At 43.9% G+C, this 23,930-nt stretch overlaps 1 protein-coding gene across 2 annotated transcripts; it reads left to right on the forward strand.

Annotated features, from left to right (window-relative positions):
- The first annotated feature begins 2,498 nt into the window (after positions 1-2,498).
- On the forward strand, positions 2,499-23,923 carry fut11 (fucosyltransferase 11 (alpha (1,3) fucosyltransferase)). Of its 2 annotated transcripts, XM_068020503.1 has the most exons (4): positions 2,499-3,363; positions 8,190-8,815; positions 22,961-23,053; positions 23,230-23,923. In XM_068020503.1, exons 1-4 carry the CDS (start codon positions 2,704-2,706, stop codon positions 23,372-23,374), a joined length of 1,524 nt encoding a protein of 507 aa, XP_067876604.1. In that variant the 5' UTR covers positions 2,499-2,703; the 3' UTR covers positions 23,375-23,923. The 2 variants fall into 2 exon arrangements, with proteins under 2 accessions (XP_067876604.1, XP_067876605.1); XM_068020504.1 differs by lacking the exon at positions 22,961-23,053 and having other exon boundaries at positions 2,507-3,363.
- Positions 23,924-23,930: the final 7 nt, after the last annotated feature.

Genomic DNA, 23,930 nt, shown 5'->3' on the forward strand with positions numbered 1-23,930 from the left:
GGCTATTTTTTCCTGGATGGTGTCGAGCTTCTTGAGTGTTGTTGGAGCTGCACCCATCCAGGCAAGTGGAGAGTATTCCATCACGCTCCTGACTTGTACCTGGTAGATGGTGGACAGGCTTTGGGGAGTCAGGAGGTGAGTTACTCGCCGCAGGATTCCTAGCCTCTGACCTGCTCTTGTAGCCACGGTATTTATATGGCTACTCCAGTTCAGTTCCTGGTCAATGGTAGCCCCTAGGATGTTGATAGTGGGGGATTCAGCGATCATAGTGCCATTGAATATCAAGGGGAGATGATTAGATTCTCTCTTGTTGGAGATGGTCATTGCCTGGGACTTGTGTGGCACAAATGTTACTTGCCACTTATCAGCCCAAGCCTGGATATTGTCCAAGTCTTGCTGCATTGTTACACCGACTGCTTCAGTATCTGAGGAGTCGCGAATGGTGCTGAACATTGTGCAATCATCAACGAACATCCCCACTTCTGACCTTATGATTGCAGGAAGGTCATTGATGAAGCAGCTGAAGATGGTTGGGCCTAGGACACTACCCTGAGGAACTCCTGCAGTGATGTCCTGGAGCCAAGATGATTGACCTCCAACAACCAGAACCATGTTCCTTTGCGCTCGGTATGACTCCAACCAGCGGAGAGTTTTCCCCGATTCCCATTGATTTCAGTTTTGCTAGGGCTCCTTGATGCCATACTCAGTCAAATGCTGCCTTGATGTCAAGGGCAGTCATTCTCACCTCACCCCTTGAGTTCAGCTCTTTTGTCCATGTTTGATCCAAGGCTGTAATGAGGTCAGAAGCTGAGTGGCCCTCGCCGAACCCAAACTATGCGTCACCGAGCAGGTTATTGCTAAGCAGGTGCCGCTTGATAGCACTGTCGATGACACCTTCCATCACTTTACTGATTGAAAGTAGACTGATGGGGTGGTAATTGGCCGGGTTGGATTTGTCCTACTTTTTGTGTGCGGGACATGCCTGGGCAATTTTCCATATTGCCAGGTAGATGCCAGTGTTGTAGCTGTACTGGAACAGCTTGGCTAGGGATGCAGCAGGTTCTGGAGCACACTTCTTCAGTTCTATTACCAGAATGTTGTCAGGGCCCATAGCCTTTGCAGTATCCAGTGCCTTCAGTCGTTTCTTGATATCACGCGGAGTGAATCGAATTGGCTGAAGTCCAGCATCTGTGATGCTGGGGATTTCAGAGGAGGCTGAGATGGATCATCAACTCGGCACTTCTGTCTGAAGATTGTTGCAAATGCTTCAGTCTTATCTTTCGCACTGATGTGCTGGGCTCCCCCATCATTGAGGATGGGGATAACTGTGGAACCACCTCCTCCAGTTAGTTGTTTAATTGTCCACCATCATTCACAGCTGGATGTGGCAGGACTGCAGAGCTTAGATCTGATCCGTTGGTTATGGGATCGCTTAGCTCTATCGCATGCTGCTTATTCAGACTAGCACACAGTAAGTCCTGGGCTGTAGCTTCACCAGGTTGACACCTCATTTTAAGATATGCCTGGTGCTGCTCCTGGCATGCCCTCCTGCACTCTTCATTGAACCAGGGTTGGTCTCCTGGCTTGATGGTAATGGTAGAGTGGGGGATATGCCGGGCCATGAGGTTACAGATTGTGGTTGAGTACAATTCTGCTGCTGATGGTCGACAGCACCTTATGGATGTCCAGTTTTGCATCACTAGATCTGTTCGAAATCTATCCCATTTAGCACGGTGATAGTGCCACATAACACGATGGAGGGTATCCTTAATGTGAAGGCGAGACTTTGTCTCCACAAGGACTGTGCGGAGGTCACTCCTGCCAATACTGTCATGGGCAGATGCATCTGCGGCAGGCAGATTTTTTTTTTTTATTTAGAGATACAGCACTGAAACAGGCCCTTCGGCCCACCGAGTCTGTGCCGACCATTAACCACCCATTTATACTAATCCTACACTAATCCCATATTCCTACCACATCCTCACCTGTCCCTATATTCCCCTACCACCTACCTATACTAGGGACAATTTATAACGGCCGATTTACCTATCAACCTGCAAGTCTTTTGGCTGTGGGAGGAAACCTGAGCACCCGGAGGAAACCCACGCAGACACAGGCAGTACCCAGAATTGAACCCAGGTCGCTGGAGCTGTGAGGCTGCGGTGCTAACCACTGCGCCGCCCCAAGGGTGTCTACTGTGTAACCAATATGTGATTTAATTGGTTGATTTTGTACTGTCAGCTGATAGGTGGGATTGGCTATCCAATTAGCACTGTGTATTCAATTATGTGCTTTGTGATTGGTGCAATAGCACATTGATAAGCAACCAATTGAAACTTGTTGAGATAGAGCGGTTCGAGAGTTTGGATAAAAGCAAAATACTGCGGGTATATTTTATTTTAACCAGTTCTGATGGAAGGTCACTGACCTGAAACGTTAACCCAGTTTCTCTCTCCAGAAATAAAAACAAGAAATGCTGGAAATACTCAGCAGGTCTGGCAGTATCTGTGGAGAGAGAAGCAGAGTTAACATTTCAGGTCAGTGACCCTTCTTCGGAACTCTCCAGATACTTCCTGACCTCCTGCCGTAAAGTGTCGACAGTATTCACATGCTGACGTAAAGTGTCAGTGTGTTCCCCCCCCTCTCCGGCCGACCTCCTACCGTAAAGCAGGGCGGCACGGTCGCAAAGCTGACCGTTACGCCATGGTGGCCGTTCTCCTCAGGCCGTGGCCGCTGGTCGCTTTGTTCGCCTCGGTGTGCAGCCTGCGGGAGGCCGAGGTCTTCGAGGCGGCCTCGGCTCTGTCGGAGTTCGAGTTCGCCTGGGCGGGCGGATACCGCGGGCCGGGTAATAACGACAGCCGGGCCGAGCGGGAGCTGCCGGTGTTGCTGTGGTGGAGCGAGCAGCTCTTCCCGCATTTCCCGGGCCGGACTCAGCGCATCGACTGCGGCTCCGGCTCCTGCCTGGTCACCCGCAGCAAGCGGGCCCACCGGCAGCGCCGCACCGCCTCCATCATCTTCTACGGCACCGACTTCAGGGCCTACGAGGCGCCGCTGCCCCGGCCGCCGCACCAGACCTGGGCCCTCTTCCACGAGGAGTCGCCCATGAACAACTACCTGCTGTCGCAGGCCGCCGGCATCCGCCTCTTCAACTACACCGCCACCTTCCGCCGCCACTCCGACTACCCGCTCACCCTGCAGTGGCTGCCCGCCGCCAGCTACCTACAGCGGCCTCCCGCACTCAGCCTCGCCCACAAGAAGCGGCTCCGCCACCTGGGCCAAGCCCCCGTGCTCTACCTGCAGTCCCACTGCGAGGTGGCGTCTGACAGGGACCGCTATGTCCGCCAGCTGATGGAGCACCTGCAGGTGGGGGTGGGGGGTGGGGGGGAGTGGGGATTGGGGGGTGGAATTGGGGGGGGGGGGAAGAGGGCCGATTGACGGGAGGAGGGGGCGTTGATGGGAGGGGTTTTAAGGGGAGGGTAGGAGGTGTTGATGGGGGGATTGACGGAGGGAGGATTGAGGGGACGGGGGGGGGGGGGGGGGATTGACGGGAGGGGAGGGGAGAGGTGGGGGGGGAGGGCCGATTGATGGGAGGGGTTTTAAGGGGAGGGTAGGAGGTGTTGATGGGAGGATTGACGGGACGGGGGGATTGACCGGAAGGGGGATTTGAGGGGACGGGGGGATTGAGAGGAGTGGTGGGGGGATTGACAGGAGGGGAGAGGTGGGGGGGGGGATTGACGACGGGTGTGGGGCGGAAGGAGGGAATTGACGGGGTGGGGGGAGGTGGCGGGGGGATTGACGGGTGCAGGGCCTGTTTGGGGGGGCGGGGTGGGAATTGATGGGTGCTGGGACTGGGCACTGGGGAGATTGGGTCTGGGGCTAGTGGGTGGCAGCAGTTGGGTTCCTGGGGCGATACAAGTGCAGGGAGGGGCATTGATTGGTGCAGGGGTGGTGACCGGACCTGTGGTATGCCCGGGGCTGTTGGGGAGAAGGTCTACCACAGGTCGCATGGGGCCGGGCAGGCATAGGATCATGGCCAGGGGACAATGACAGATCAAAAGGCGGGGCTAACGGTAATAGGTAAAGGCTGGGTCCAGGGGTTAGGGTAATAGGTAAATTCACTGTTTTGATCATTTGTCCATTTAAAGAAGAGACTTGGATTTATATGGAAGCCTTCAAATATCTAACATTACAACAGTGACTATACTTCAAAACTACTTTATTGACTGTCGACACTTTGAGATGTTCTAGGATGGTGAAGTGTCCTATATAAATGCAGGTCTTTCTTTCACAACTTCAGAGTGTCCTATAAATCTTTACAACTAATAAAGTACTCCTCAAAGTGTAGTCACTGTTGTAATGTAGGAAACGCGGCAGGCAATTTGCACACTGCGTGCCCACAGACAGCAATGTGATCATGTGTTTTTTTTTTGTGATGTTTTTTGCGGAAATAATGTTGGAAATAATCCTCCTGCTCTTAAACTATCTGGAAGATGGCAGCTCTGACAGTGCAGCACTCCCTCAGTACTGTGCTAAAGTGTCACCTAGACTTTATTCTCGAGTCCCTGGAGTGGGACTTGAAGCCACAACCTTCAGACTCTAAGGGGAGAATGCTGCTGCCGAGCCATGGCTGACACCTAACTTTTTCACCCTAAATCAGTTTGGATTTAGAGCAATAAATTAGTGAAATGCTTTTTAAAAGTGTTTTGTTGCAAGTTTAAAAGGGTCTGAGTTAAGGTGATATCGAAGTAGACTGTAAATGATCAGAAAATTGGTAGCTTGTCTCAATAATTGATAAACACCTCAGACCCAGTGTTTTGGAATGTATCGGATTCTTTTGGACGGAATAGTCAGGAATAAAGCAATGGAGAAGCTGTTCCGGCGGTAAAGATATCTTCAAAAAATTAAGATTTGCAGAGACTTGACATGTCGAACAGGATAAACCATTGAAGCTGGTAGCATAGTGTTTTTTTTATGTTGGTACATGGAGCTAAGTTACATCAGTTGAAATAAGTGAATCTGTCCATAAATGTCGCTCTATATATTCGCCACCTTAATGATTTGGGGAAGAAAAACTTCATTTCACTTCATCTACTGTTAACTCAGTCTGTCTTTGAAGAGATTTGAAGAACTAGTCATGTGAAAGATACAAGAATTATGTTCAGCTCATGAGGACTGCTATTAAATTCCTGGGTTATGTGATTGTAAAAGTAGTGTGTCAATTCCTAGAAAAGGTAATATGTTCAGACCACTTAGAGAAGCTGAATCCACTGAACCTGAGGGGATATCAGTGGCAGACTTGAATTCATAAGTATCCTAAAACCAATTTCGCTGGCTACCTTGAGCATTTGGCTTCCTAAAATTGGCTGTAAAAGACAGTGTTAGGCAGCCTGCCATCACCCAGATCGACAGTCAGTCGCAGCTGAGTTTCTTTAATGAGTAACAAACTCAGCTGGTGTTTTGCCCAGGTTGTTTACATTGAGGTTACAGCATGAAAACAGGTCTTTCAGCTCAACAGTGTCAGCATCTACCCTCCACGCAGGCGATTAGTTGGAAGCACATTTATAGCCACAACAATTCACTGACTCGACCATTGTTCACTTTTGGTCGGGGGACGGGGAGGTGGAGTTAACTGTCTTCTCAGCTCGCCCAACTATCCAGTGCTGCTGTTGGGATTCAGCACAGAAGGTGGATAAGACTGGCACAATTCTACACAAGTATGTGGTGCTCAGCCTGTGACTGGTGCAATAAACTCTCACATTTAATCAGAAACAGTACATCTAAATTACATCACTCAGCAATTGAGTTATGTCATCAATCAGACCCAAAAGGACTTCAGTAACCCATGACTGAATGGCGGATGGCATAGTCAAAAAGACCAACTATCTGGCACCAGTAATCGGAAAGTGAGGTTGTTAAAATCACTCTGTAGGCCCTGAGATAAAGGCTCCTTGAGGGAATATACTTGGCAAGATGGTTTGCAGTAGAAAGTTGCACAAGGAAATTAATAACATCCTGCATATTTCTGGCGGAAGCATTTTGCGATCGAAGGAAAGGAACAAGGATGAGCTTTTCTGCAATGGCTGTGTGGCAGATGCAAGTGAAGAGAAACTTGACTTTAAGTTCTTTTTTTAAAAAAAATTAATTTGGCTATGGATAAGCGGGAAGTTTTAATTTCCCCCTTTTACAGGAAAGGTATGAGACCTTGATCAATTTCAGAATTCTCCCAAATGGTCCCAGCTGTAATCTGGCTTTTAGGGATGTGGGAGACAGTTTAGTGACTCAGACCATATCTTGCTGTTTCCCAAGAAGAAGGAGGTAAGTGGGATAGAGTGGTCGCCAGTATTGAATCTATAGTAAGCATAGAGCTTAATTCACACAGGACTTGTGTACCTGACATGGCTTTTGTAGTTGAGGTTTTATGAATAGTGGAGTGAGGTTAATTCATTTTATAAAAAATTCTATAGCACATAAATTTTCTCTTTCTCCACCGCATGCATTACAAATGAGGACGTTCTATGCCGTTTTTTTTAAATGGTTGAATTTTGAGCTTGATTATATATGAATTGAGGGGCAAAGATGATTTCAACTTGAGATTAAGATGGAAAATTAATTTGCAGAACAGTTGGTTTCTAAAATTTGAGGAAAGACTGGAAAAAGATCTTCACTCTGCAGTTGACCTGTACCTGACCTCGGAGTGCTCGATGTCACTCAAGCTTTTTTTTGTTAAAGATTCAACTTCCCAGTATTACTGTCTTATGGCAATGAGTACAAGTCTCACCAAAATGGTGAAATATTATCCAGCCTATTTGAAGAGGTGGGGAAGAGGATAGAGAAAGAGAATGCAAATGATTGCCTATAAATTTATACAAAATATAGCTTATACCTTTACAGTAGGGGGCAGTGTAACTCTACAAGCAGGAGAAAATCTGAAGAAGAAATCACAGTATTGGCTTCAACACTGGGTTAGTAAGTAAAACAGTTTTACATATGAATTAGGAGCAGGAGTAGTTCACTTGGCCCCTCGAGCCTGCTGATCTGATTGTAACCTCAACTCTACATTCCCACCTACCCCCAATAACCTTTCACCCCCTTTTGAAATATTGTTCTGCATTAACTGCAGCTACAGAAGTTACGAACAACATAAAGAGTTTTTATTTGAAATTCAAATTCCATTTATGTTTAAATATTGAATCTTACAATATGTCTATTTTATTTAGACTAATATCGAATGTGTTTTTTTATAAATGTCATATTTACAGATTCAGCGACAATAGATAGCATTGCACTTGTTTGTGAAATGATTTTGTTCAGTAGTTTAACTGATGCCATTCTGTTTAACGAAACATTCCTTTTTGACTAAGCTTTACATAGTTTTAATACTTAAATATGCAACTTTAATTAGACCTGGATAGAAAATCTGCATTTACTGTAAAAAAGAAACCTAAGTGATGAATCTGCTGTTTTGATGTATTCTGAAAGGAAGACTTGCATTTATGTAGCACCTTTCACAACCTCCAGATGTCCCAAAGCGCTTGACAGCCAATGAAGTGCATCCTTTTATCTCAACTGGATAAACCAAAAGTGATGAGGTGACTAAAATAGCCCTCTGTCTGCATCTGGGTTCTGTTGGCATACAAAGTGCCATAATCAAATAATAGAGTCGACTGTAGCTGTAACGTGTGTGTATATTATAAAGTTTTTATTAGTTACTGCAGCGCACAGAGATTCTGCTGCATTCTGTTTGAAGTTCATTTCTTAATCACTATAATAGGAACCTCAGTGGTTAGGCGGCCAAATATACTTTATTATGATTATAGTAATTTTGTTTGTGGTGTTGACAAAGACTAAAATTAACTGTTCTAAACCAGAAATGTTTTTGATATTAATTGACTTCTGTGATGTGGTTGAACTAGTTATCATGTTCACATTGCTATGTGGGGGCAAGCTTTGTTGCATCATTTGAGTTGCGGCTTATCCCCAAATTGCCCCTCCTTGCCATTCACAAACGAAAGAAAATTGCCATTTTAACTCTGCCTAGGATATGCATTTACTACTGGTAAAGCAAAGTAATGTTCCTAAGTCTTCACCAAGCAATTTTCTCTTCGTCAACTTTAACTTAAAACGACTCTTAAGACACATGTTGATGAATACTTAATTCAACTTTGTTTCCTTCCCTTTCTCGCACATAGATTGACTCTTACGGTCAGTGCCTGCAGAACAAAGACCTGCCTAGTGACCGGCTGGTGGATACACTAACTGCCACAACCGAAGATTCAGAGTTCATGGATTTCATAAGTAAGTACAAGTTTCATCTTGCCATGGAGAACGCAATCTGCGATGATTATATGACTGAGAAACTGTGGCGCCCCATGCACTTAGGAGCTGTGCCAATATACCACGGTTCCCCTGTGGTGCAGGACTGGATGCCCAATCAGCACTCTATAATTCTGATCGACAGCTTTGAATCTCCAAAGGACTTGGCAGACTTCATCAACTTCCTCGATCAGAATGATGAAGAGTATTTGAAGTATCTAGAGTACAAACAGCCAGGTGGCATCACCAACACTCAGCTGCTGAAGAGTTTAGAAAAGAGAGACTGGGGCGTGAATGACATTAGCAAGCCCAACTATTTGAATGGATTTGAGTGCTTTGTTTGCAATAAGGAGAACGAGCGCCTGCGGGCAGAGGAGGCTCACCGACAGCAGCCAGCTAAGTTTCTGCTTCCAGCCCCTAGAATAGCTGCTTATAATCACATGGGCTGCCCGCTGCCAATCCCTGGATATGGAAACTTTGATGAGATTCCTGAAGATGATAGGTACGTTACTGCCATCATTTCCGGTGTACAGAGCATAGGAGTATTGGAGAAATATTCGCACGACATGGCATTCGTTCTTAACTTGACCATCCTGCCGCTGCATTTGAGAATTCTTCCCCTGCTGTGTGTCCTATATATAATGGTGGTATTTTTGAATCGGTACTCACCTTAGGCAGTAACTAAGATATTGTGAGGTTTGAGCACACTGCTACATCCTTGGTGAGATAAAGCTGATCACTACAATGCACCCAGAGTGCTGATTCAGTTTTTTAAATTGATTTTGTATTTTCCATTCAAATAGAATTGTGTGCATCTCTTTGTTTTAAAGCATATCAGTCTAGAAATCGGGTCACGTAGTGCCTGCTCTTCAGGCATTATGCAGCCGACAAAGGCCTCACAATGGTGGGCAGGAAGCACTTGCACCTCCAGCTGGAAATGCGCCAATGCTTTTTTATTCATTCACAGGATGTGAGGATCACTGGCAAGGCCAGCATTTATTGCCCATCCTTAATTGCCTTGAGAAGGTGGTGGTGAGCTGCTGCCTTGAACCGCTGCAGTCCACCGCGGCAGCTTTGATGCAACTGAGTGGCTCATTAGGCCATTTCAAATGGAAGATGTCAACCAGGTCAAACCAAGTAAAGGTGGCAGATTTCCTTCCCTAAAGCACGTTAGTGAACCAGTTGGGTTATTGTGACAATCCGGTAGTTTCATGGTCACCATCACCGATAGTAGCTTTTTAGTCCAGATTTATTTCATTAATTGAATTTAAATTCCCCAGCTGCCCTGGTGGGATTTAAATTCCTGTCTCCCAGATTTTTAGCCAGATCTCTGGATTACTCGTCCAGTAACATAACTACAATGCCACCGTACCCTGCATATTGGGTAATGACAAAGGCAAATATGGGGCCTAATGCATGCTTGAAGTCCCTTTCCAAGATTGGTTTGCCCTGAGTTGGTGCACAGGGAAACCAGCCCTATGGAGCACCCACAATCCAGAGGGTAAGTAACTTACCTGAATATGAAGCCAGAAAGATCACTGCTGTCCTGGCTCCGAGAACAATTCCCAGGTAAAAAGACTTAGGAGTCGGGACACACAATGTTGACTCGCTGAGGCAGTGGAGGGCAAGGCAGAGCTGACGTGGGTACAGGAGAGGCTGGGAAGTTGAACAGAATCCAATGGCTCCTTCTTGGCTTGGCTGTAAAGCGCTTTGGGATATCCTGACGTTGTGAAAGGTGCGATATATAAGCTGGTTCTATATAGGATGTCAAAGCCTTGGAGAGGATGTAGAGGAAATTTACTCGAATGATATCAGGGATGAGGGACTTTAGTTATTTGGAGAGACTGGAGAAGCTGGGGTTGTTTTCCTTGGAGCAGAGAAGGTTATGAGGAAATTTGATAAAGGTGTTCAGAATCTTGAAGGTTTTCGAAAGAGTAAATAAGAAGAAGCTGTTTCTCGTGACGGAAGAGGCGATAACCAGAGGTCGCAGATTTAAGGTGACTGGCAGAAGAGCCAGAGGCGACATGAGGAAACATTAGTTTACATAGCTAGGGTGTTGTGATGTGGAATACGTGGCCTGAAAAGGTGAAAGCAGACTCAATAGTAACTTTCAAAAGAGAACTTGATAAATAGCTGAAAGGAAAAAAATTTACAGGGCTATAGGGAAAGAGCAGGGGAGTGGGACTAATTGGATAGCTCTATCAATGAGCTGGAACGGGCAGAGTGGGCCAAATGGCCTCTGCTGTGCATATCATTCTATGAGAGACTCTAAGTTCTTTCTTTCTAGATGCAGTAACCTAAGCTACTTCAATGATTTGTCTTTTCAGCCCTAAATACTAACTCCTTTCCCTCACATTAGCAGATCTTTGCTTGAAAGGTGTAACATGATGCATAGTGGAGTTTCTGGATTACCTGCTGTAGATGCCATATAGTGATGTATAGAGGTGTGGTGATGTGATCTCTGTAGGGCAGGCCAAGCAAGTACTAGAAGCTTATGAAAGAATGAACCAAATGATGATGTAATCTGTTAAGCTGGTTGTTGATGCCAGTTGTAAATGACAGTGGATTCTGTTGGTGTTTCAAATCCTTTAAGCTAAAATCCTGCTTTCATTCTGTTTTTTTTTAAATGGAAAAATAATTTGAGATTAGAAGAGTTTGAATTAGATGATTGCTTTTGAGCTTTGACGTGCTGAAAAGGGGGGATGGGGAGTTGCTGATGATGGCTGCGGGTTATGGATTTCTTACTCGGAGTTGAAACCACTCAAAAATGAGGCGAGTTAGTGCTGATATTGCTAATGTTAATCTGCATCTTCTTCGCCAGTACATTTAATTTTGCCTGATGTGTTGTACAGTTCATGTAAGGTTGAAATTCTGTCCATGGGATTGTACAGTGGTTGCATGGCAAGTGCATAGACACTGAGGGGAGGGCTTCAAAGTAAATTGTAATCAGTGGTGTAGGTGTGAATAAGCATGTTAGGATTGCAGTGATGAACTGTGTTTGGCAGGCAGGACATATATGAAAATATTGACAAGCTATTACTGTACATATTTACAACAGCAGCTTTTCATTTATATAGCACCTTTAACATTGTATAATGTCCCAAGGCACTGCAAAGGAGCATTATCAAACAAATAGCTAGTGTCCATGCTGTGATTTCTACTAAAATATCTGAACTGGAATTAGATAAAAGCTTTGACTAAGTACTGTATTTTGACTCTGTTCCCAGCATCATTTACTCTTGATGCTTTCCCATAGAAAACAGCCAGATTATGGAGGAAGGAAGGAAGATCATGGGGTCATAGGCAGTTGCTGTCTCCCTTTAGGTTATATAAGGAGGAGTTCATAGATTAGCTCATGCCAAAAGATGATTATGCAGGTCTGAGGGTCAATTTAAGGAGATGTAGAGTAGCACTTAATGAGGATAGGATGGGGAATGTGGTCCTGTGAAGCTGGAAGTTTTTTCCCATTTTGTTAAAACATATTTGTAAATGTTGCTGCTTGTTCACAACTATTGACCTGTGACGATGCACAGAATGTTTAGCTATGGTAGTAAGAAAAAATGAAGTGCAGTAACTACAGCAACAGCAATGTTTTGACAGAAGAGGAACAAAGCACGGCAGACTTACAAAGCAATAGGGTTGGTTAAATATTTTCCACCGTTAAAATAATTGTGCTACTGATACAAATCTTGTAATTAAACATGCAGTGCGCTTTAGTTAGTTGTATAGAAAAATACAACGCAAGCTGAATATTGCTTTTCAAGAATTGAAGCTAAACGCTACATTGATGACCAATGGCTGCTTTTTGTGTGTTGGTGATGGCAGTTTGCCATGAGTATATCAGAAGTGAAAAGCTTCTGCCTGCGAGTCCTAGTTATAACAGGGGGTAACAACCAGTTTTAAGATTTTGTTATTCTAGTTATTAAGTTGTTGAATCTATAGGATTGATTCTTAAAAATGTGAATTACTGGGAATGTTATGTATAACAACAAAGTCAAATTTATTAACTGCAACAAATTTAGATGGAGTGTTGAGATATATTGTTTATATTAATTCCTGGGTTGGGAGCATTGTTGGGGCCAACATTTAATGCCTATCCCGAATTGTCCTTGAAAATGTGCTGTTGGGTAGGGAGTTCCAGGATTTGCACTCAGCAATGATGAAGGAATAGCAATATAGTTCAAAGTCAGGATGGTGTGTGCTTGGAGGGGAGCTTGCAGGTGATGGTGTTCCTAAGCACCTGATATCCTTGTCCTTCCAGATGAAACAAGCCCCTAATGGGTTTGGGAGGTGCTGTTGAAGGTGGTACTTGCTATCAGTAAGTTAATTGGTCCAGGACTATTTCACTAGCTTTGACCAGTGTTCACTACTGACGTACAAAATGTGAAAATACTTAGCAGTGCAAAGGTTTTCATAAAGCAACCAGTAGTTACATGTTTCACATACCTAATTAAAACCTTTGCAGAATGGCTTTGAAAGTGTCGGAAAAAAACCTGCAGTTTATTTCTGTGATAACAGTAATTACTTTGAATATTAAAAGCTCCTTGGGAAGTAGTTGATCAGTTTTGTGCATCAGTATTATGGTAGACTGCTGTCAGGGTTGTAACTCAAGTGTATTAAATTGGAGACGAGCCCAAAGCTGAGTAAATGCTAAAATTAAAACTGTTATATTGAGTAATGGTCAAGGATGGAATTGGCAGGCAGCATGGATAGCTTTGTGCTGGAGCGATTCATTGATCTAACACAGTATGGCAGGTTTGTGGGATTAATTAGAGTGACCAGGTATAGAATATCTGTAAAGAGTCCTCAAGATTTAATGTACATTGTTTTTTTAATATATAACGTTGAAGGCCTGAGGTACAAGAACCTACCAAAGCATAGCCTAAATACAGTAAATCAAGATGAGTGATTAGGCAATGCCAGGTTTAAGCTTGAAAGTCCTATTGATTTTAGTCGGAAGGGATGAATGAGAGGGTCAAGAGTTCCAAGGTTTTCGGATCCTGTGGATGGTAACTTGTAGTGATGGTGCAGTCATTCTGAACAGCACCATGAGTATGCAGGAAGATGAAAGCACATATAAGGCTTGAGAGAATTCATCTGTAGTTTCCTCCAGGGCTCTGGACTGACTAGCATACTCTGCCTTGGCTGTGATTTGTTTTCCCACAGGCAGTTTAGTTTAGTTTAGAGATACAGCACTGAAACAGGCCCTTCGGCCCACCGAGTCTGTGCCAACCATCAACCACCCACTTATACTAATCCTACACTAATTCCATATTCCTATCACATCCCCACCTGTCCCTATATTTCCTTCCCACCTACCTATACTAGGGGCAATTGCTAATGGCCAATTTACCTATCAACCTGCAAGTCTTTGGCATGTGGGAGGAAACTGGAGCACCCGGAGGAAACCCACGCAGACACAGGGAGAACTTGCAAACTCCACACAGGCAGTACCCAGAATTGAACCCGGGTCGCTGGAGCTGTGAGACTGCGGTGCTAACCACTGCGCCACTGTGCCGCTTTAACTGTGCTGTTTAATTTACCCAACTTTTATCTATTTTCTCCTTACCCCAAAAAATACTGATATTTTTCTTAAGTACTTCATTGGTTGTGAAATGCTTTGTGGGATGTCCTGAGTCTGTGAAAGACGCTATATAAATGAAAGTCTTCCTCATTCGGAGGCCAGAAATATAGGAGCATAGGACTTTAGTAACAAACATAGACATACATAACGTGAGAGGATTAAATGCAAGGAGAATTTTTTGGTAAGATAGTAGCTGTGCATTAGCTGCCATAGAACCATAGAAAAATTACAGCACAGAAGGAGGCCATTCAGCCCATTGTGTCCGTGCTGGCCGAAAAAGCTAGCCGCCCAATCTAATCCCACCTTCCAGCACCTGGTTTGTAGCCTTGCCGGTTACAGCACTTCAGGTGCAGGTCCAGGTACCTTTTAAAAGAATTGAGGGTTTCTGCCTCCACCACCACTCCTGGCAGTGAATTCCAGACACTCAGAATCACAGAATAATACTGTGCAGAAGAGGCCCTTCGGCCGATCGAGTCTGCACCGATGCATTTAAACAGCTGACTTGTCTACCTAATCCCATTTGCCAGCACTTGGCCCATAGCCTTGAATGTTATTATATGCCAAGTGCTCATCCAGGTACTTTTTAAAGGATGTGAGGCAACCTGCCTCTACCACCCTCCCAGGCAGGGCATTTCAGACCGTCACCACCCTCTGGGTGAAAAAGTTTTTCCTCGTGTCCCCTCTAATCCTTCTACCAATCACCTTAAATCTGTGCCCCCTAGTAATTGACCTCTCCACTCGGGGAAACAGGTCCTCCCTGTCTACTCTATTTAGGCCTCTCATAATTTTGTTCACCTCTATTAAGTCACCTCTCAGCCTCCTCTGTTCTAAAGAAAACAACTCTAGCCTATCCAATCTTTCCTCATAGCTGCAACTTTCAAGCCCTGGCAACATTCTTGTCAATCTCCTGTACTCTCGCCAAAGCAATTATGTTCTTTCTGTAATATGGTGACCAGAACTGTACGCAGTACTCTAACTGTGGCCTAACCAGCATTTTATACAGTTCCAGCATTACATCCCTGCTTTTGAATTCTATACCTTGGCCAATAAAGGAAAGCATTCCGTATGCCTTCTTCACCACTCTATCTACCTGTCCTGCCACCTTCAGGGACCTGTGGACATGCACTCCAAGGTCTCTCACTTTTTCTACCCCTCTCAATATCCTCCTGTTTATTGTGTATTCCCTTGCTTTATTTGCCCTCCCCAAATGCATTACCTCACACTTTTCTGGATTGAATTCCATTTGCCACTTTTCCACCCACTCAACCAAACCATTGATATCATTCTGGAGTCTACGGCTATCCTCTTCACTATTAACTACATGGCCAATTTTTGTGTCATCAGCAAATTTCCCAATCATGCCTCCCACATTTAAGTCCAAATCATTAATATATACCACAAACGGCAAAGGACCCAGCAACGAGCCCTGTGGAACGCCATTGGAAACAGCTTTCCATTCGCAAAAACATCCGTCAACTACGACTCTTTGTTTCCTGGCCCTGAGCTAATTCTGGATCCAACCTGCCACATTGCTCTGTATCCCATGGGTTTTCATTTTACTGACCAGTCTGCCATGTGGGGCCTTGTCAGATGCCTTACTAAAATCCATATAGACCCATCCACTGCACTACCCTCATCAATCCTCCTTGTTACTTCCTCAAAAAACTCAATCAAGTTAGTAGGACATAACCTTCCCTTAACAAATCCATGCTGACTATCCCTGATTAATCCATGCCTTTCTAAGTGGCAGTTTATCCTGTCCCTCAGAATAGATTCTAACAATTTACCCACCACCAAGGTCAGACTGACTGACCTATAATTATTTGGCCTATCCCTTGCACCCTTTTTAAACAATGGTACAACGTTCGCAGACCTCCAATCATTTGGCACCTCACCTGTATCTAGTGAGGATTTGAAGATGATCCTCGGCGTATCTGCTAATTCTTCCCTGACTTCCTTTAACAACCTGGGATGCAATCCATCCGGTCCTGGCGATTTATCCACTTTCAAGGATGTCAGACCCTTTAGTATTTCCCTCTCATTATGCTTATCGTACCTAATATTTCATACTCCTCCTCTTTAACTATAATGTCTACATCAACCCTCTCCTTTGTGAAGACAGAGATAAAAAACTCATAAGAACCCTGCCCACATCTTCTGCATCCATGCATAAGTTCCCCTGTACATCTGTTAGGTCGTACCCTTTCCTTAGTTATCCTATTGCTCTTAATGTACTGATAAAACATCTTTGGGTTTTCCTTGATTTTACCTGCCAATAGTTTTTCATGTCCTCTCTTTGCTTTTCTAATTTCCTTTATTATTTCACCCCTGTGCTTTCTGATGTAGTAAGATTTTTGTGATCGTCATAAGCTTTTTTTTTCTGCTTTAACTTGCTCTGTAAGCTTCTAGATAACCAGGGGTCTCTAGATTTGGCAGTACCAACCTTTATCTTTGTGGGGTCATGCCTACACTGTCCCTGTAGTATCTCACTTTTGAATGCCTCCCACTGGTTTGCCACTGATTTTCCTTCAAGTAGCTGTATCCAGTCCACTTTCGCCAGGTCACCTCACAGTTTCTTAAAATTTGCCGTCCCCAATTTAGAACTTTTACTCCTGTTTTATCTTTGTCCTTTTCCATGATTATGCTAAAACTTACCGTATTATGGTCACTGTCTCCAAAATGGTCACCCACTGTTATTTCCTCCAGTTGCCCAGCTTCATTACTGAAGACTAAATCTAGAATTGCGCCCCCTCTTGTTGGGCTTGTTACGTGCTGGCTAAAAAAAGTTCTCTTGAATGTAGTTCCAAGAATTTTGTCCCCTCTGTGCCCTTCACACTGTTTGTTTGTATCCCAGTTGATATTGGGGTAGCTGAAATCCCTAACTATTATTTCCTTATAGTTTTCGCACTCAGAAATTTGCCTACATATTTGTTCTTCTACCTCCCTCTCACTATTTGGGGGTCTATAGTACACTTCTAGTAGTGTGGCTGCCCCTTTATTATTTCTGAGCTCCACCCATATGGCCTCATTTGACGATTCATTTCGCATATCATCCCTCATCAAAGCTGTTATTGATTCCTTAACTAATAATGCTACACCCCCTCCTTTTTTTTATCTCCCTCTCTGTCCCTCCTGAAAACTCTATCTCCAGGGATGTTGAGTTGCCATTCTTGCCCCTCCTTAAGCCAAGTTTCCATTATAGCAACGATATCATGTTGCCTTGTGTCTATCTGTACCCTCAGCTCATTGGCTTTATTTACTATACTCCTTGCATTTAAATAAATATCCTTTAACACTGCCAAATTCCTGTGCTGCACACTTTTTAACCTTTGCTTCTTCTGCCTTTCAGAGTCACTTGCTTATTTTCTGCCTCCTGTTCCCTGCCCTGAAATTGTCCTATCTAAGACTGCGCTCAGGTTCCCATCCCCCTGCCAAGCTAGTTTAAACCATCCCCAACAGCACTAGCAAATCTTCCTGCGAGGATATTTGTCCCAGTCCTGTTCAGGTGCAAACTGTCAGCTTGTGCAGGTCCCACCTTCCCCAGAACTGGTCCCAATGCCCCCGAAATCTGAAGCCCTCCCTTCTGCACCATCTCTGCAGCCATGCATTCATCTGGTGTATTTTCCTATTTCTATACTCACTCACATGTGGCTTTGGGAGTAATCCAGAGATTACTACCTTTGAAGTCCTGTTTGCTAATCTCGTTGCTAACTCCCTAAAATCAGCCTGCAGGACCTCATCCCTCTTTCTTCCTATATCGTTGGTACCAATGTGGACTACGACCTCTGGCTATGCACCCTCGCCCTCCAGAATGCCCCGTAGCTGCTTAATGATATCCATGACCCTTGTACGAGGGAGGCAACATACCATCCTTGAATCACAGCTGCGACCACAGAAATGCCAATCTGTTCCCCTATCACTATTGCTGTCTTGTCCTTTCTCCTCCCTCCCTGCACGGGTGAGCCACCCATGGTGCCCTGGTCATGACTGTCGCTCGACTCTCCAGAGGAACCCTCTCCCCCATTGGTACTCAGAACGTAGAAAGTGGGATGCCCTCTGGGAACTCCTGCACTACCTGCCTTGACCACCTTGTCTGCCTGTGCTCTCTTAAGCTCCGGAGTGACTACCTCCTGAAACGTGTTATCCACGTTATCTCTGCCAAGATATAAGAATGCGTATGGGACCACCTTTTGTCAAGAAAGCTTTCTGTCTAGATTAAATATGAGGTCGTTCCACTGCAGTGTACTATTAAATCTGGCTTGTCTGTACTTATAGAAGTAAGGCTGTTAATTTTAGAAATTCAACACTGTTCTGTTCAGACTCTTAAGTCAACCCATCATTTAGTGCAGCCAGATTTCATTTCTGTAAAATGTCCATTAAAGAAAGTGCCCATCCTGTGTAATAAAATCAGTTGGAAACCTTCCACTTAATGACTGCTTTCCTCTGCCCAGTTTCATTCCTCACCGCAAAGTCATCCTATTATCATGATTCATGGAAGCGTTTTTTCTCCAAAAAGAAGCATTCTGATTGAGCAGACACATGAAGAAAGCAAGAAACAAAGTACCATCAGAAAGTATTCCCAGCTTTCCACTTGCTGCCCCGTGTGTGGATTTCAGTGTAAATCAATTAAATGGTGATTATCTTTAATCACCAGTCGCTTACTCCATTATGGTTGTGCTTACAGTTCAGTCCCCACAGCAATGTAGAAGCATACTTATCTGTAGCCTCCTCCAGGATTACAACCCTCTCTGATCTCTGTCCTTCTCCAAATCTGGCCTCATGCACATGGAGTTTCATCGCTCCATCATTGGCAGCCATGCCTCTAGCTGCCGAGGCCCTAAGTCCTGGATTCCCTCCCTGAACCTTCCCGACTCTCTACTTCCTTGCTCCTTTTAAGACTCTCCTTAAAGCCACTTTCACCAAGCTTTTGGTCATCTGTCCTAATAGCTCTTTATGTGGCTCATTGTCAAATTTTGTTTGATGCACCTGTGAAGCACCTTGGAACTTTTTACTACAGAGTGAGGGGACAAGTAGTATAATGGATAACAAGCTGACTACAAAATAAAAAACAGAGAGTATGGGTTAAGGGTAGTTACTGAGACTGGCTAAAGGTAGGAAGTGGTATTCCACAAAGATTGGTGCTTGGACTGCATTTTTCACTGTTTTCATTAGCTATTCAGAAGGCAATGTTGAACATACAAAATTGACAGGCAGCAAAAGACCAGCTGGTCCATCAGGCCTGTCTCACACCTGTAATGGCTGGAGCATCATGACTAAACATTTCTTGCTTTGCAGGAGGATAATTCCTTCCGTCTCCCATCCCCATCACAAAAATTGATAGACATGGCCAAATTTTCTCTCATTGATGAAATCAGTGTCAAAATACAGGATGCACAAGCAATTCATTGGCCCTTTCAGGGACAGGTGCAAAAGTATATTTATCATTAACTGAAGATTTTGTTCCTTGCTCTATAATCAAGGTGAACTCTTCAGTGTGCACTGTATTAATGCTAAGTACATCATTTAGATACACTCAGGGAAGTGTATTGTTTGCAGCTTTTCCCAACCGAATGAAGAGATATGGAAACAAACACGGAAGTGGGCAGAGGAGAGGAGCAAAATGTTAAAAATTAATATGGAGTGGGTGGGGGGGGGAAGGATATTTCCAACAGGGTATCATTATCTTTTACGTTAATCATAATGACAGAGTAACTGCATGGATTTATGGGATCATTTTTGGGGACCACATTCTTTGATTCCGTCCATAATGTAATCAGAAAATGCTGGACAGTTCAACAAAGTTTCAGCGTCAGGAGGGTACAGACCACAATAGTTGCCAAGAACATGTGGTAAATGCCAGGTAAAGAGTGGTAAAAGCTTTGTACAAGTCAGTGTATACTCACAAAAGCAAGCGCTGTGATCCATTTGAAATAACCTATTGTGCAATTATTGAGTTTCCTCATAAGCATTATATGTCAATCCTGCTACTTGCATTAAGCGCACTTTGCCTAGACATGTTAGCTGACCTCTGTAAAACCCCACAGCATGCTGCTAGGTTAATTGTGATCTAATTATGTTTTTTGTTTGTGTATCCAACATGCTAATGATGAGTTATATCACAATGTACAATTTTTGAAAGGATTGCAGGAACAGAGAGACCTAGGAGTTCACATACATAAATCTTTGAAGATGTCAGGACAAGTTGATCAGGCTGTTAGAAAGGCTTATGGGATCCTTTGCTTTATAGAAGCATAGAATACAAAAGCAGGGAAGTTATGCTGAACCTTTACAAATTGCTCATTAGGCCTCATCTGGAGAATTGTGTCCAATTCTAACATCACACTTTAGGAAGGATGTCAGGCCTTGGAAAGGTTGCAGAGGAGATTTACCAGAATGATACCAGGTATGAGGGGCTTCAGATATTTGGAGAGACCAGAGAATCTTGAATTGTTCTCATTAGAGCAGAGTAAGTTAAGGGGAGATATAATAGGTTCAAAATTGAGGGGTTTGGTAGAGTAAATAAGGGGGAGAGTGGGACACCAATTGAAGATAATTGGCAAAGCAACCAGAGGGAAGATGAGGAGAAATTCTTTTACTCAGCCAGTTATGATCTGCAAGCCATTGCCTGAAAGGGTGGTGGAAGAAGATTCAATAGTAACTTTCAAAGAAATATGTACCCGAAGGGGAAAAATTTGGGCTATGGAGAAAGAGGAGGTGGATGGAACTAATTGGATAGCTCTTTCAGAGATTCAGCACAGGCACGATGGGTTGAATCACCCCCTCCTGTGCTGTATAATTCTATGATTGTGTTGGGATGTGACTGTGTTGTCAAAGGCTAACATTTGTTCAGTGCTCTGATCTATCCTTGGCCCCCCTCCTATTTTTCATTTACATGCTGCCCTTTGGCAACATCATCTGAAAGCACAGCGTTAGTTTTCACATATGCTGTGACACTCGGCTCTACCTCACCACCACCTCGCTCCAATCCTCCACTGTTGCTAAATTATCAGACTGCTAATATGACTTCCAGTACTGGATAAACGGAAACCTCCTCCAATTAAATAAATTGGAGGACTGAAGCAGCTGTTTTCAGTCCCCGCTCCAAACTCTGTTCCCTAGCTACTGACTCCATACCTCTCCCTGGCAGCAATCTGAGATTAAACCAACCTCATGATGAACTTCTGACTACATATTCACCAAGACTGCCTATTTACACCTTCATAACAACACCCTACTTCGCTGCTGTCTCAGCTCATCTGGAAAAGAAAATCTGCTGCTGAAACCCTCATTCGTGCCTTTGTTACCTCTAGACTTGACTATTCCAACAAACTCCTAGCTGGTCTCCCACATTCTATCCTCTGCAAACTTGAGGTCATCCAAAACTCCGCTGTCCATATCTTAACTCACACCAGGTCCTGTTCCCCTGTCGCCCCTGTGCTCACTGATCTAAATTGGCTCCCAGTCAAGCAACATTTGCTTTTAAAATTCTTATCCTTGTTTTCAAATCCCTCTATGGCCTCACCCACCCCTATCTCTGTGATCTCCTCCAGTCCCACAACCCTCCGATATTTGGGCCTATCTAATTCTGGCCTCTTGAGCATCCCTGATTTTAATCACTACACCATTGGTGCCTGTGCCTTCAGCTGCCTAGGCCCTAAGCTGTAGAATTCGCTCCCGATACCACTGCAACTCTCTACCTCGATTTGCTCCATTTGGACACGCTTTAAAACTTACCTCTTTGTCTAAGCTTTTGCTCATCTGCCCTAGTAACTCCTTATGTGGCGAGGTGTCATGTTTTGTTTTATAATGCTCCTGTGAAGCACCTTAGGATGTTTCATTTTGTTAAAGGCGCTATTTAAATAGAAGTTCTTGTGTGATTAAACACAAGAGTTAAATATACTGTACTGCCTCTCAGTGATGCTGCAGCTTTTGAGAATGATCATAAATTAGCCACATCAAATGTTGAAATTTAACTCTTAGCTTCAATAAAACATTGAGTGGACATACGAACTGGTTTGTCTTGCCTGCCCCATACAGTTATGATGCGCTGTGCATGAAAATATTAAAAATTCCCACCCATTGCAATCTTCTGGGAGAACCAGATTTAAAAACCCAGGTCAACTTTGGGGGGTGGGGGGGGGGAGGGTAGAATGTGGAATTTTCCTCTTAACCCCCTTAAGTGATCAAAATTAGTCCAGGAGCCCACTCTAGCCCAACGTTACTAGGTACCTACCTCCTTGTAGTGGATGATCTCCACACCTGGTATAAACAGGTCCAGCTGTCACTTGAAGGAATTCAGTGAATCAGTGTTCACTGCACGAACTGGCAGTCTGTTCAAGGTCCACTATTCTCTAAGAAAAGAATATCAGCATCTAACTTGGTTCTGCTGTTAAAACATGTCACTGACTGAATAATCGGGTACAAGGTAATCGGAAGAGAGGATGCTGTAGGCAGGGCCATGTGGCCAGAAAAGATCACTCGGTAGGGGTAGAGTGAGAGGTTTGAGGATGAGTGTGTCAGTTCTTGAACAGGAAGGCTGTGAGACTTTACAAGGATTAGAGAAAATGGGACTACAAGAGAGGACACAGGGTGATGCAAATAATTATTATCCAGTGGAAAAAAAATTGCATTTCTATAGAGGCCACTATACTTTAGTTTTAATGCCGTTGATTATGTCATCCTTATTGATAATTTGTGATCTTTCCTGGTTTAAGGTGTAGGTTTGAGATTAGCCTACATTTTCGTTAAAGTAAAAATAGTGGATGAGATACAATTCTAAAACATCCACTTCTGCAGCAAGTTGCTAATTACATTTGAATTTTCTTTGAAAGTTTGATGGTACGATTTACTGCCGAACCTGTAAAAGAATCTGAAAATAGCCAAGTGGCTTTTAAATGCTACTAAAACTGTGCATTTTTTTTAATGGTTATTACTAATTGTCATGAGTTAATAAACTTGAGCTTGTCAGCCTTGATAAGGAGGTAACTGAATATAGAGCTATTTAAGGTGAAAAATGGTACAGAGAAGCTAAATCTAGAATGTGCCTTTTGATCTAAATCACAGTTGCAGGACATGGGGGTACAAGCTCAAAGTGGCAATGGGGAAATGTGAGTCTGGTGTCCGGAAGCTCTGCACACAAAACACTATGTACTCCAGGTAAGATAATAGGGACTAAAACCCTGGAATTGTTGATGGTTCAATTGAATGCAGTGGGACTGGCCTTCGATCTCTTTCCAATTTAGGATTGTTCTGCAGGATTAGCAACGTAAATATTTCTTATCAAATCCTCCTGCCGCCTAACTCGCTGATCTAATTTGATCCTTTCTCCACAGTTGGAAACAAATGTGGCAGCAAGATTACTGGCAGAGCCTTGACCAGGCTGAAGCCCTGACTACAATGATTCACCGCAATGAGACAGACCCAAGTAAACTGTGGGATTATGTTCATCAGCTGATGACAAAGAGAAACAGACTCTGACATTGAGACTAAAGACATCTGTGACTGCTGCTTGGGAATCGGCCCACTGGATAAACACTACCACCTGTGTGTTATTTTGTGAATTCAATTATCATGAGTTTTATGGACTCCTTTTTTATATAGGTATATTTTTATTGAAAACACTTTCTTACAACTTTTTAAAAGCTCTTTGCATATTTATCCTGTTAAAGCTTCCCCCAAAATAGGCAGTTTTTTTTGGGAGAGGAGGGGAAAGAACCATTCAAATTGGATAAATAATGAGCTGCTTGCAGGAGTCCTGCACACACTATATAATGCCCATTGTGTTAAAGATGGTGCTAACCTTTTGTGAGACATCCGGTTTGGGACTGAAGTTTGATGGTGCTGTCGCAAAATCTGGTCGCATGTTTTTACGACACGAAATGGATGCCGGACAGAGACCCATGATGCTGCAAGCATGGGCCCTTCTCTTGGACTTCTCTCCAGCTGCAATGCAAACAGAGATAAATATCTTTAAATTTCACTGTGAACATTACAACACTTAGAGTTTCTATTAAATTTGATTTTCTACTCTTTT

Source organism: Heterodontus francisci, chromosome 42 (genome assembly GCF_036365525.1).
Source record: "Heterodontus francisci isolate sHetFra1 chromosome 42, sHetFra1.hap1, whole genome shotgun sequence".
NCBI lineage: Eukaryota > Metazoa > Chordata > Chondrichthyes > Heterodontiformes > Heterodontidae > Heterodontus > Heterodontus francisci.